At 49.0% G+C, this 14,472-nt stretch overlaps 1 protein-coding gene across 1 annotated transcript; it reads left to right on the forward strand.

The window, feature by feature from the left end:
• The first annotated feature begins 374 nt into the window (after window positions 1-374).
• Window positions 375-14,472, forward strand: Piwil1 (piwi like RNA-mediated gene silencing 1). The gene is made up of 20 exons (XM_048340925.1): window positions 375-452; window positions 785-896; window positions 1,816-1,941; window positions 2,600-2,814; window positions 3,245-3,366; window positions 4,313-4,393; window positions 4,916-5,113; window positions 5,499-5,610; window positions 7,397-7,523; window positions 7,671-7,788; window positions 8,165-8,279; window positions 9,204-9,391; window positions 9,753-9,825; window positions 11,691-11,891; window positions 11,996-12,099; window positions 12,783-12,853; window positions 12,988-13,141; window positions 13,687-13,812; window positions 14,077-14,224; window positions 14,356-14,472. Exons 1-20 carry the CDS (start codon window positions 375-377, stop codon window positions 14,470-14,472), a joined length of 2,586 nt encoding a protein of 861 aa, XP_048196882.1.

The following is a 14,472-nucleotide window of genomic DNA, read 5'->3' on the forward strand; positions in this document are numbered from 1 at the left end:
GTCCACCTGCGTGGGCTGGCGTCGCTCTGAAGCGGGAATCTGTGTCTTGGCTCAGGAGTGACCTCACCAGCATCCAGACCAGGATACGTAGGGGACAGAAAGAAGGCCAGACTGAAAGCCTGAACGATCTTGAGTAAGCCTGGGTGCAAAGTCGTCCTGGGGAGAGAGCTCGGCAGTACCCCTTGTCATCAGATCTACCTGCATGCTGGCCTGTGATGTTCAAGGCCTTAGGCACCATCCCTGCTGACACCAAAAACGGGGGAGGGGTGCTTGGCTCGCTTAGTTGCGCTTGCACTATTTTAAAGGTAACACTGTCGAAATGGTCAATACATTGAACATTATCCTCACAATTATTTCCTCTCAAGAAAGGGAAAATGACGGGGCGAGCCAGAGCCCGAGCCCGGGGAAGGGCCCGCGGTCAGGAGACCGTGCAACAAGTGGGGGCAGCCGTGGTGAGCATCAATTTTTTTTCCAACTCAGAAGTACCTTAAGTACATTTAAGATACTTAGTATGCAGGTGTAAGTCACTAGCAGAGAGATTCCATAACAGGCACAAAATCCTGAGTTCCATATCCAGCACCAAGACAAAGTTAAACCTGAACTGCTGGGGAGAAGGTGGGCAATAAACAAGGATTTAAGAAAGGATGCTTTATTTGGTTTCTCTTGTCTCAGAGAAATCTCTTTTGAAAACAACTTGATTGCTAACATAGGTGGTCGAATGTATTGGGCTACTTTAAGAATAACTACCTAAAAGTGACATAAAGCATTCTCTGTGCAACGCCAGGGTCAGCAGCCTGGGTTTATTCAGCCGAGACCTCAGCCGCCTCCAGCAGAGGGGGAGTTGGTTGGTCGAGGACGGCAGAGAGGAGCAGTTGGAGCCACAGCCAAGTCGCAAGGTGAAGGGAGTGTGGAAGGGCAGGGCCAGCCACGTATGTGCACAGTGCTTAACATAGGTGGCCATGCACACAGACTGTCACCAGAGCCCAGAACACTGGAGAGAACAGGGTACTTGTGACTGTGTGGCCAGGGATGGGGTGGACATTCTGCTCTATTAGGCATATTGCCCCAAAATAGAAGTACATTTTTTTCTGAAAAAGAATGAGGGCCTGACCATTAAGGAGTCAACTATTAGGCTAGCCTATACAACATGGCATCCCTGTAAACCAAACTAGAATGTTAACGCTTGACCACAAACCTGTATTCATTCTTTGTCCCACATCATACTAGTGATCTCAGATATGTGATTGTGTGCTTCTTGCCCATTGAGTGACTTCATATTTTAGGTTCTTCCAACCACAGTTGTTGAAACAAGTAGCAACTGGTGACTAATCAATCCTAGTATAAGCCATGGGATGTGCACAGGTGTGCATTCATTCCGCTGGATTTAAGGAACTTGAATGTTAGGAAATCATGGGTTAGAGTTGCATTTCCTATCCCAGGTTACATATTAAATCTCTCCAAATTTCAAATTCTGCAGCTATGATTACAGTATGACAGGTTAGAAAATACAAAGGCACTGAGTACTTGCAATACAAAAAAAAAAAAATAATTCCCAGTCACAGTCTCACTGCCCCTGAGCTCTTGCACCATAGCCCAGTTACCTGAACCATAAAGTGACCATGGCTTATAAGGAAACACTGAATCTGATCAATGAAAGATGTATTCTGCTGACAGCCAGCAACTATGGAAGTTTGACACTGCCATGTTGTCTTTGCACTTCTGGGCCACCTTATAGCATCATGGGAATACTGTTCTCCTTCATTTCATGCGCGATGCTGCCCAGGTGTGTGAGTGCTTTTCTCTCTCCTTTCTAAGAACTCCAGATATCTGCTGGGTTTCAGGAGCTGTCTTTGGCAGAGAGAGGAGGGCGCCGCAGAGACTTTCATGACCTGGGTGTGAACACAAGACAGAACCTAGACCATGTCAAAGAATCAAAGACAGGTGGGCTCTTGAACACTGCTTCAGAAGAGTGCCTGAAACCCCTTTGTTTTACCTGCTTATGGGAGGCTTTGGGCTGGGAATATGGCCTAGTGGTAGAGTGCTTGCCTTGCATACATGAAGCCCTGGGTTTGTTTCCTCAGCACCACATGTACAGAAAAAGCCAGAAGCGGCATTGTGGCTCAAGTGGCAGAGTGCTACCCTTGAGCAAAAAGAAGCCAGGGACAGTGCTAGGCCCTGAGTTAAAGCCCCAGGACTGGCAAAAAAAAAAAAAAAGAATTTGATGGGAGGCTTCACTGGAAGGGAGAAGCATGTAAAGGAGCCACAGCCTTTCCCTTCTCCCTGCTCAGCCAGAGAATGTCTTTGTACATCTTGAGATGTCTTTATTAGAGTTCACGTCAGTTTCCTGGTGAGCCTTTTGCCTTAAGAGCCCTGGCTTGTTTTGTTCTAATTCATTTGGTCTGTCACTTCTGAAAGCATGATTCTTCTAAACTTCCCTGGAGAGAGAGGATTGTGGTCCCCAAAGTTAGACATCCATGTGGCTGCTGCCTGCTGCTCTCTGGGGGTTGCAGAGCTACAGCCACCTTACTGAGGAGGGTGAGGTCTCCAGAGGGATGGATGGCCTCAACATCGGACTGACTGGACATGGCTTGCTCCTCAGGCTCCTCAGGCATCATTGTGAGGCTGAGTACCAACCACTTCCGGCTGACCTCTCGTCCTCAGTGGGCCCTGTACCAGTACCACATAGACTACAACCCTCTGATGGAGGCCCGCAGGCTGCGCTCCGCGCTGCTCTTCCAACATGAAGATCTCATTGGGAGGTGTCATGCTTTTGATGGAACAATATTGTTTTTACCTAAAAGACTACAGCACAAGGTTATTTCTCATGCCTGAATGGGAAAGGGGTGTTGTGGGGGTTGTCAATCCCAAGTGCAAATCCAAGGAGGAGGGGGTGCCTAGCCCATGGGCCTCTCCTGGCGTGGGACTCCCCTCATGGGGACATAGCCCACTCAGGACTCCCTTGTTGTGGAGCTTCCCTAGAGGAGGGGGTGGCCAGCCAAGGGCTTAGGGCCTCTCTGGATGTGGCTGGCCCACTCAAGCCACAGAGGGGTTATAACTCACCACTGAGCCACCATGGGTAGGGGGCGGGGGTGGGGGGGTAGGCATTTCTTAGCCACTTTCCTCTCACAGCCTTCCGTTACATTCTGTTTTAAAGATGTCAGTGTTGGGGAATGCTGTCTTTTTAAAAGGGGCACCATATGACAGGTTCATTTGAATTAAGAGCTTTTCCAACTCTGGGCCTCAGGTCACTGAAGTTTTCAGTCAGACCCGGAATGGAGAGCATGTGAGGATAACCATCACATTGACAAATGAGCTCCCACCCACCTCACCCACTTGTCTGCAGTTCTATAATATCATTTTCAGGAGGTATGTGAGCATGTGCTTCAAGAGCCTACTAAGAGAAACTAGAACAGAAGGGCAAATGCCTGCATACCCATTCATGCTTCTGTGCTGGGTTATCAGACTTCCTCTGCCCTGCCACATTGAGACTCAGTTGACTGATATAAAATTCATTTCTGTGTTCTTGGTATTCTGTCTTTAACTTCCCTGTCTGTGTTGACATTAGGTCTTTGAAATACTGTTTGCAATTGTGTCATGAATATGCCCACCCTGTGTGTTTTCATGGGCTCTGTGCCCACGTGGGTGCTGGGGCAAGCTGAGGGCTCCTCATGCAGCCTTGTGGCTCTTCATGGCAGGATTCAGTTGCATGCTGAGTGGCTTAGTGTGCATACTTATATCCCAAATAAAGAGGAAGACTCCCCCCTCTACCATGAGAAGCACCCAGAAGGAGGATGGAATTTATGTGAGAATGCTTGGGTTTTAATTAGCCTTTTCCAGTTGCTCATGGCCAATAAAAGGACATTTCAGCATGGTAGAGGCTTGTCTTGAACAATTTGTAGATTTATTTTTCTCCAAAAGGAATGGTGGCAGATATTTTCTTCAGAGAGCCTGGTTTCTTCAGAGAACTGGCTTTGTGGACCACAAGGATGGTTGCAGCTGCTCCCCTTGTGGAATCTGAATGTAGCTGTAGAGATCATGCACGTGAGCCATGGCAGCTGTGTTTCATTTAAATTTTATCCATGGACACACAAATTTAGTTTCGGGCCATGTATCTTGAAATAATCTTTCGATTATTTTCTAATCCTTGAAACATTAAAACCATTGTTAACCCACAGGGTGCAAATGAGCAGCTGAACCTGGTCTTGAACGCAGGTGTTAGCTTGCCACCCTGCTCTGAGAAACATGCTCTTCTGATGCTAGCTCCACATGGTTGCGAAAAATATATCTAACTCTTCTGACTTTCAACTTCTAGGCTCCTGAAAATCATGAATCTGCAACAAATTGGACGCAATTATTATAACCCAAGCGACCCAATTGATATCCCAAACCACAGGTTTGTATGAAGTGAATAGTCTCACATTGACATGACATAGTAATTTGAACTAACCTGTTACCCTACACATGGCATTAGGGGAACTGAATAAGGAGTTACCTCAGAGTACTTGTATTTAGAAAACTCACACTATATTATAAAAAAAATCATTGACACTATATTTTTCTCTTAGGTAATTAGATTTATCAGTTTGCAATGCTCCTTCAGAAGCTTCTGTGGTGTGCTGATTCAGATATGATGCTGTGGGTGTTCTCGCTTAAATAGACAGTGTAAAGAGCAGTTTTTATCAAGTTAGTATGTTCATTTAAGTGGAATTTATACGACTATCATCCATTGCTGTTAAAGGCCTTGAAAAGACTGGGTTGTTTCTGGAGTCCGGGGAAAGATGACTTACTAGTCAGTTGACTCCATAGAAGTTTGTGCTCGAGGCCCGGTCCACAGGATGAAGCACAGTGTGCCGCACGCAGACCAATCTCCTGTGGATGTCCATAAGTGGCTTCATGGCTGGGTTTCACTTGGCAGGTTGGTGATCTGGCCTGGCTTCACTACCTCCATCCTTCAATATGAAAACAACATCATGCTGTGCACAGACGTCAGCCACAAAGTCCTCCGAAGTGAGACTGTGCTGGACTTCATGTTCAACCTGTATCATCAGACAGAGGAACACAAGTTTCAAGAACAAGTTTCTAAAGAACTCATAGGTTTAATTGTTCTTACCAAGTAAGACTGCCTTCAAAAGTACAAGATAACCTTTCTGCTTGTCTAGAGAGCATGTGGCTATCTTGTGCTGGAGTGTTAGGTGGGTGACAACACCAGGAGGGAGAGGGAGGCCCATCACACTCCCCATAGCCAGCTTCTACAGGAACATGGCAAAGGGCAGACATCTGTGATCTGTACTCTGCTTTATTTCTGGTCATTGTTTAGTCCCTTTCCTGTCCACCACTCTTGGTTTCTTGGTGGATCTGTTCCATGCACTCCCTTGGCATTTTGTGTTTCTAGGATACTAGAGATGTTGGAGAATCCTTTGTCTAGTTCTGCCTTGATATCTGATATCTGGCCTCCCCATTTTCCAGTGAATATCCACCTGCTCACACTCATCCCCTAGGTACAACAACAAAACATATAGGGTGGATGATATTGACTGGGACCAGAATCCAAAGAGCACCTTCAAGAAGGCAGACGGCTCAGAGGTCAGCTTCCTGGAGTACTACCGGAAGGTATGAGGCCCTTAAGACACCCCAAAGGTGGGGGGAGGGGTGCACACAGGATGCCAGCACTGAAGGCGGGAGGCCCCTACCCAGCCCCCTATCATCAGCTACCCTAACCTACAAGGCAGGAATTGGAAGTTACCTACACTCTTCCCCATCATGGGAATGAGGAGGCCACAGAGCCACCACAGGACCCTCCACAGCTCACTGGCTGAAGTCTCCTTCCTGCTGAATGGCAGTCATCTTTCCAGGCCTGCCAAAAACCCAGTCCACTAGCTGAGGCTCTGTCTCAGGCCCCATGACTGCATTTGTCCCTCTTTTACCCAGAGTGCCTAGGGGGCCATATCTGCTGTGTCCTGTTGAGCCTGTCCCCAGCTGCTCTTGCCCACCGCTTTCACCACTCTGTCTCTCTGTGCATACAGACTGTGCCCTAATTTTGATGCTTCAGGTCTCTGCTGGGATTATTTCTGTGGATGAGGGTTCATGTTGCCATTGGAGTTATCTCTGTGGTAGACACAATGATAGGGGAGAGGTGGAGCTATTTAAGGCATACTTGGAGCTTCTGCGGCTGTAGTTATGAATCATGTTCTGGGAACTTCAGCTGTAGTTAGGAATCGTGTTCTGGGAACTTCTGCGGCTGTAGTTGTAAATTGTGTTCTAGATTAGGATAAAGTCTAGAATTGTGTTCTGGATTAAGGATAAAGTCTAGAAAACCCTGACCAATCCAACCCTGGAGGGGTTGATTGTGGTCATTACTGTGAAATGGAGACAAGTACCCTGTTTTCAGGAGTAGGAAAATGTAAGGAGAAATGACAGCTTTTGTTTATGTCTGAAGAAGGTAGAAGTGCCTCTGAGATCTGCAGTCTGGTGTTTGGGATTTTGATGAAGACCCTGGGTGAGATGGAAGAGCAGACATCTGAGATCCTGCCACGTTGGCCATGTGCATCTGGCAGTAAGGAGTGAGGAGATCATGTATGAGTGTCCTACTTGAGATTTTCTTGTCTAAGAAGAGAGTGCTTACATTTTTGCCAGGTGGTTTATTAGAGAATGGTGGGGATAGACAGTGCATTGTTGCTTTACATGGCCTTTGAGGGTTGGCAGGACCTTGTCACATGACAGGCATTAGGACTAGGTAGTAGGTGCCTCTTGGTTGTTGATGAGAGACTCAGATCAAGAAATGACCACAACAATGCTCCTGTCAACAATGCTCCTGTGTCTCTATTGGAGATGTGGTTTGGTTTGATTTTGTCTTATCTTAAAAAGCAATTCTAAATTAAGCAGATGTTTGAAATATTAGGGTCTCAGGAGGCAATGGAAAAGGGCCAGGAACTCATAGAATACTCCCTTCAGAACTCTGTCCATCATGGTCTGGACTTGCTAAGCTAGGCCTGGGTGTCCATGTCATATGGATCGGGAACAATGAAACTTTTGTTTGTAAGTTACAAAAGCTGGTTGAAGGTCGATTGTGTGGCCTGTTGAAAGCAGAAAGTTTTGTAAGACTTCTTCCTACTCGAGAGCACCTGTGGCCTTCCCCTTGGAGGACCCATGGCAGTTGATGATGCTCCTGGCCAACTTGTGTAGGCTGCCGCACAGCCCCTGACACTGGAAAGCACACAGGGCCCTCCTCCATTGGGCATCTCCCAATCCAAATGCATTCCCAAGCTTCCTTCCACCCAGCTGCTTCCAGTCTTGCTCTTGGCCCGGGTTCCTCATTAGAAAGCAGGGTGCACACCTTGTCACAGGTCAGTGCCTGGAGTGTGTGTGCACAGCAAAACTTTCCTTCCTCTCTGAGCAGCAATATAACCAGGAGATCACAGACCTGAAGCAGCCGGTCCTGGTGAGCCAGCCCAAGCGGCGGCGGGGCCCTGGGGGCACACTACCTGGCCCCGCCATGCTCATCCCTGAGCTCTGCTATCTCACAGGTGTGTTGCCTGGCCCATGGCCAGGTCCCACTATAGCTCCTCCCCTCCCAGGGCCCAGCATTAAAGCTGCCCCACCCAGAGTCTCTGTTCCCCCTCCCTTGCCCCTTGGCCTTGTCTGTTTACTTTGTTCACACATTCTGTGTAAAGGTCTGACTGACAAGATGCGCAATGACTTCAACGTGATGAAGGACCTGGCAGTGCACACACGGCTGACGCCTGAGCAGCGGCAGCGTGAGGTGGGCCGCCTCATCGACTACATCCACAAGTAGGTAGCCCAGCCCTCTGGGCAGGGCCACACCAGAGGGTGGCAGAGGTCCCGCTGCGCTGTGTCCTCAGCTTTGTACTTAGTTCCTGGGTGAGGCTACCACTTTTCAGAGAACAGGAAAACCCTCCAGTAGGAAAAGGCAACAAGATGAAGAGAGAAATGCTTTTGGACAAGTCTGTCCTGTGACTCCTTTATCTCCAGTGTTTACTTTTGAAGTGGCATCATGATTCTAAAGGGTGGGAAAGAAGCTGTGTGTGATGGAGACAGCAGGGCACTGGTTCTGAGCTCTAGGCTGAGGCAGCCACAATGTGAGTGGGGTCTGTCTTGAGTGGCTTTGCTTGCTTAATAGTGACATGCACACATGATTCATTGACAGAGACGACAACGTTCAGAGGGAGCTCCGAGACTGGGGCCTGAGCTTCGATTCCAATTTGCTGTCCTTCTCAGGAAGAATTCTGCAAACAGAGAAGATTCACCAAGGAGGAAAAACAGTGAGACATTTCCACAAGTATCACTCAGGTGGTCCTCCAGGTCCTCTCTGAGTGCCCTAGCAGGTCACAACCCGAGGGGCAGCTCCACAGCTCTGTGTGGACTTGGTCCTCATGCTGAGCTGAGGCTTAGACTAAGGGAGTTTTATTCTAAGTGGCCCAGCTTACTAAAAGTATTGGAAAAAAATCTGCTGAGTGGACTCACATCTGTGTGCCATCAAGGTGACCTTTTAAAAGGAAAATTCACTTAATTGGCTTCATTTTTGCCTGGACCATTTATCTAAGGAAATGTATTAAATATAGTGCCTTTATGTTTCATCTTTAGAGGAAAAAAAATCAAGTCTTGTGAAAATAGTTTTATGTGATGAAAGCACTGCACGTTTTCCAGTCTCCATAGCAAGCCGTGCCCTTCCTAACAACAGTATAAAGCCGTCCAGCAGAGGGTGCCACTGGATTTTACCTGTCACCTCAGAAACCCTGGAAAAATGCTCCCTGTGAAAAGACCGGCATGGGACTAGCTGGGCTGCAGGGAGCTTGGGTGTCTGCACTGATGCCAACAATGTCTGTGTCACTTGGCCCTGCTAGCAGTACCTTTAGCTTACTATCCGTGCTGGGGCCTAACTTTCTAGCCTTACTTTGTAACACTTATTGCTGTAAAATTTTAAAAGAGATAGTGGAGAGCTCACCTGAAGTATTTGGAACATTTCTGACATGAACTACTGCTGCTGATGTGAGCAGGAACGGAGTGTGTGTCCTATCATACTTCAGATACATTTTTGTAGCCTTTTTCCCCAGAGAGGCAATTTGTCTGTCACTGAATCAGCATCGCAGATTCAAAACACAAGGTGGTAGAATTATTAAGGCCCTTAGGGCTTTGTCACTGAGAGCCGACAAGGGAATTCATGAGGTCTCTGCCTTTTGTTCTAGTTTGATTACAACCCACAGTTTGCAGACTGGTCGAAAGAAACAAGAGGTGCACCACTAATCAGTGTGAAGCCACTAGATAACTGGTTGTTGATCTATACTCGAAGAAATTATGAAGCAGCCAATTCACTGATACAGAATCTATTCAAAGTCACTCCAGCCATGGGTATACAAATGAAAAAGGCAGTGATGTAAGTATGACATGTCCCTTCCATTCTGAGGGAGATTGAGGGTACTCTCCAGGGTATGGGAGCTCAAGTGATGGCACTATGACCATGATTACATTAGTTAAAGATTTAGTGTGGCTCCCTGTAACACAGAAGTAGGAATTGAGAATGGGTGGAAGAAGAGACCCATCAGGAGTGCTTTACAAAAGCTCTGCATAAAACTGAACCAGCAGTGTTGATAGCAGCCCTGTGCCTGAGCCGCTGCTCCCTGTACTTTATGCCATGCTTTACACACACATGCTTTGCATGCAATCTGCAGGAAATGCTTTATATATGAGGCACTACTTGTATTCCTCTGAATGTTTTTTGTGTACTTCCATCCCAGGATTGAAGTGGATGACAGGACAGAAGCTTACTTACGAGTCCTGCAGCAGAAGGTCACTTCAGACACGCAGATAGTGAGTAGCTGGCGGACACAGTGTAGCCCGGGGGCAAGTGGCCTCACAGGACATTGGAGGTCCTCACTCTCAACATGTTTCCCAGAGGCTGTTATTAGGTCCCAGGATAGACCAGAAACTCCCTACACACTCTCAGACTTGTCAGCCCGGACTGGGCTATGGCGGAGGTGGGAGAGGGAGGTTCTGAGTCACCGTTGTCTAGTTTTAGGATGGTTCTTTGAATACTTGGCCCTGTTCCACTGTCTGTCACTCTGAGGGGAGTCCTGGCCTGTGCAGCCTGTGCTGTGTGCACACAATCCAACATTGGAAGCCAGAACATTTGGATGCTTACCTGCACACCCATGTTTGTTGTGGACACACTTGACAAGGTCTTAATGATATATTTTCTGACTGTGTTTTGATGTGTTTTGGCAACATTGGCATTGGAACACAGGGCCTCACACTTGGAAGGCAGGTACTCTACCACTTAACTATGCTTCTAGCCATTTTTTGTGCTAGTTCTTTTGGGGGCGGGGTCTTGCACATTTTGTACCCTTTCCTGAAGAGCTTCACAGCTCCCCCTCTTGTTCACCCGGTGACAAAGCACTTGCTGGGCCCTGGGAAAGCAGAAGCACTTGTGGACATGTGTGAGGCCTGCCAGGAGATCTGCAGGCAGCATCACTCGGGCCTTACAAGAGCCTCCGTGGGATGTGCCGTTTGTTTCTGTGGTACCTGCCTCTGATATTAGAAGAGGAAATGCAGCCCAGGCCCTTGCACAATCAGCAAGGGACTGGGCCAGGCCGTATGGCCAGGGACTCCGCTCTAGACTCGCTCCACTGACATCACCACAGACTGCAGTGACAGACAAGAAAGCCCAAAACTCTTAAAGACTGCAAATTCCAGATCAACTTGCAGATGAAACTCATCCACTGAGAAGCTGCCATTGTATGCTCTTCCCTCTCATTTCCATGTAATGTGGTTCCATACCACAAGCATTCCCACAGTGTGGTCCTGCTTGCCTCGCCCACTTCACGGCTTCCCATGTGCAGGGTTTCATCCATGACTGACCACAGATGCACATGCACGCCAAGATGACAGCAGTGCCACGAAGGAAAGTTCCCATCCACACCTCCATGAGCAAATTCCTCTGAAATGCACCTTGGGGTCCACACCATCACCAGAGCCCTGGCCTCCCTTTCAACTTTCCATGTCATCATCCTGTGTGTGTGCGCACACAGCCCCTTCTGGCTTTGATTCACCCAAGATGCCACGGGGGCCTCTGAGGTGGTGGTGGGTTGCTGGGGGCACCAACGTGGATGCATTCCACTGTGAGATGGCGAGCCAGCTCCTGGATTTGAAGTGCATCCTGGGAAGTGGCAGGAGCTTTCAGATGAGGACCTCTGCTTTGTCATGAAATTTGTCCTTAGAAGCGGCTAGGCTTGGAAAGTGAGCACTGAAGAAAAGGAGACAGATGTTTCATGTCACGAGTTTCCTGTGAGGTCTAAAAGTACACGATCCCCAGGAGAGTGTGTACTGTGTTCAGTTCTTAGGCCTGGGCTTTGGCTTGAAAGCCATGGTCCTGGGTTGGCTGTGCATTGCACATGGAGACCTGAGTCCTCACTCCTGTGCCTCTGAGCTGTGCCATGCCGGCCATGGGTTAGGGAAAGTTGTCACATTTGCACTGCACTCAGTTTACTATCAAACTGTTCACATCTTTCTCCCTTAGTAGGGGTGGCAGGCGGCAGCATCTGTGACGTTCATGCCACCCTCGTGTTGATCATAGCACCACACCTGCTGCCTGCGTGCTGCCCTGTGGGACCCAGTTCCTGCCTGATGCCCCAAACTCATTTCCTAAGGGTTCTTAGGGAGGCTTTTTATTTTTTTAGGTGGTATGTTTGTTGTCAAGCAACCGGAAGGACAAATATGATGCTATTAAAAAGTACCTGTGCACAGATTGCCCCACCCCGAGTCAGTGTGTGGTGGCCCGAACCCTCGGCAAGCAGCAGACTGTCATGGCCATCGCCACTAAGATCGCCCTGCAGATGAACTGCAAGATGGGTGGCGAGCTCTGGAGGGTGGACATGCCTGTGAGTTGTTTCGTTTTGTAGACTTGGTGTGTAGGCACCGAAGGAAAGGAAGTAGGTGTCACCAAGATCCTGTCAGGCTTAAAATTACCCTGTTTTCACCAAAGCTGAAGCTGGCGATGATCGTTGGCATTGACTGTTACCATGACACCACAGCGGGACGGAGATCAATTGCAGGATTTGTCGCCAGCATCAATGAAGGGATGACCCGGTAGGTGAGGGGCAGCTGTGGGGATGGTCAGCCGAGAGGGACAGGTGTGGACTGGGGCTTGCTCTGGGCTCTGCCCCGTGATGCTCAGGAAGGATGAGCAGCTGCCTGCTTCCTCCTTCCCCTCCCCCCACATCATGCTGTGTTGGGTGAGCTGTGTGCAAGGTGGTTGGTTCCTTTAGGATTCATACTTGGGTACCACCTCAAAAACTCCTTTAACCAGGTCCAATGGCCACTGAAATGAGATTGCATGTTTTCAGTGTGGAAAACGCCATGCATTGAGTCACCTATATTTCAGTGCAATACAATTGTTTTCAAAGTTGTCAAGGCAGGAAATTTCCCAGAACAGCAGAGTGTGTTGGTTGTTAGCTTGTCACTGGGCTAGCTGTGCTCAGGCCTTTGGTGTAGGTCCTCAGGAGCAGAGGAGGCCAGGAGTGTCCAGGGGCCCTGCACGGCACCCCTGAGCATTGTGCTTGACTTTGCTCTCCCCTCCCCACCCCGTGGAGGGAAGTGTCCCCCCCGAGTTATAATTAGGAAAAACTTAGTGTGTGATTTTAAAAGTAGGAGTTGGCAGCCATCTTGAAACAGTTGGCAATGCTGGATGTGGAGGGCGCAGAGGATTGGGGTGGGTGTGAGGAGCAGCCCAGGGGCCAAGGCCTTCACCCAGCCCTGCTTTCTTTGCACAGCTGGTTCTCCCGCTGCGTCTTTCAGGACCGAGGACAAGAGCTGGTAGATGGGCTCAAGGTGTGCTTGCAAGGTGGGTCTCTGTGTGTGTGTCCATCCTGCCTGGGGTCCTTCCTAGTCCTCACGGCCCATGGCTGGGATCTAGAAGGAGTGTACTGGCTCTGTTCAGTGCGAATTCCTCCAGACACCTCCCCCACCCTTCCACAGCTGCGCTGAGGGCATGGAACACCTGCAATGAGTACATGCCGAGCCGCATCATTGTGTACCGGGACGGAGTGGGCGATGGGCAGCTGAAAACGCTGGTCAACTACGAGGTGCCACAGTTCCTGGACTGTCTCAAGTCTGTTGGTAGAGGCTACAAGTGAGCATAGCACCTGCCCAGCATCCACTCTATAAAAGCCCACTGTCTTTGACTTTTGAAATTAAGGCCACTAAATTCAAGGGACCTGAGCACTAACCCATGTTATATTATTTTTCTCTGTGTGTGCAAGTATTTGTGTGTATGTGTGTACATACGTACATGTGTGTTTGTGCATTTCTCTGTTCCATAACCAGCAAGTTTGAAAACTGGCTTGTGTTTTCCGTATAGTAGATACCCATTACAGAGTGTTTGAATTGTGAGACCTGCTAGGTGTGACAGATGGACATCACACATCACACATGCTCAGTAGTCCTTTCCCTGCGGTCAGGCTTCTTGGGGGGAGAGGGTGGCATGAATGGCTTGTAGGCCCAGAACAGACCTGGAAGGAAAATCATCTACAGAAGAACTAGTCTCAACTTGGAGTCTAAGGCAGGAAAAGGCGGCTTTTTTTTTTTTTTAACAGTAAGAGAAGTAAAGGTAGAGAGTGTGAACTAGGATAGCAGAGTAAGATAAAGTGGTTGACAGTGGTTGACATTGTCTTAAAGCCCGAGACTGACAGTGATTGTGGTGAAGAAACGTGTGAATGCCAGGTTCTTTGCCCAGTCTGGAGGAAGACTCCAGAACCCCCTCCCTGGAACCGTCATCGACGTAGAGGTTACCCGGCCAGAGTGGTGAGTTCTTGGGGTGCTGGTTTCTTCTGAGTACAGCCATAAGAAAGCATCCACACATTTACTTCCAGTTCATAGTCCGTTCCCCTTAAGTGTCCCATCTTCTCTGCTGAGCTGGAACCCCCTCTCCCAAGCACGCACACCGTGTGGCTGGCTTGCCAGTAATGCACCCGGACTGGGGTACCCTAGATCACTCGGTCTATCTACCTAAGCTGGGGTCCTCACAGCCTTCCAAAGCCATGCGCCACATGGGCCCATGTCCTCCAGGTACGACTTCTTCATCGTCAGCCAGGCTGTGAGGAGCGGGAGTGTGTCTCCCACACACTACAACGTCATCTATGACAGCAGTGGCCTGAAGCCGGACCACATCCAGCGGCTCACATATAAGCTCTGCCACATCTACTACAACTGGCCGGTGAGCATTCCCCCAAGGCTCCGCCCGCACAGTGCCGCCACATATCCCTGTGCGCAGGCAGCAGGTGGAGCGGGCACCCCAGAGTCCAGCTAGAACAACTGCCCCCTGTGACCCCCTCTCTCCCACCACAGGGCGTCATCCGAGTCCCTGCACCTTGCCAGTATGCACACAAACTGGCCTTCCTCGTGGGCCAGAGCATCCACCGGGAGCCCAACCTGTCCCTGTGCAACCGCCTCTATTACCTCTGA

The sequence above is a fragment of the Perognathus longimembris genome, chromosome 3, assembly GCF_023159225.1.
Source record: "Perognathus longimembris pacificus isolate PPM17 chromosome 3, ASM2315922v1, whole genome shotgun sequence".
In the NCBI taxonomy this organism is placed as follows: domain Eukaryota; kingdom Metazoa; phylum Chordata; class Mammalia; order Rodentia; family Heteromyidae; genus Perognathus; species Perognathus longimembris.

Bases quoted from the DNA above. Each gene is read 5' to 3' on its own strand.
- Piwil1 (XM_048340925.1), top strand. From the start codon at position 375: ATGACGGGGCGAGCCAGAGCCCGAGCCCGGGGAAGGGCCCGCGGTCAG. The intron at 3,367-4,312 runs GTATGTGAGCAT...TTCAACTTCTAG, and splicing joins TATAATATCATTTTCAGGAG to GCTCCTGAAAATCATGAATC. The intron at 12,100-12,782 runs GTAGGTGAGGGG...TTCTTTGCACAG, and splicing joins ATCAATGAAGGGATGACCCG to CTGGTTCTCCCGCTGCGTCT.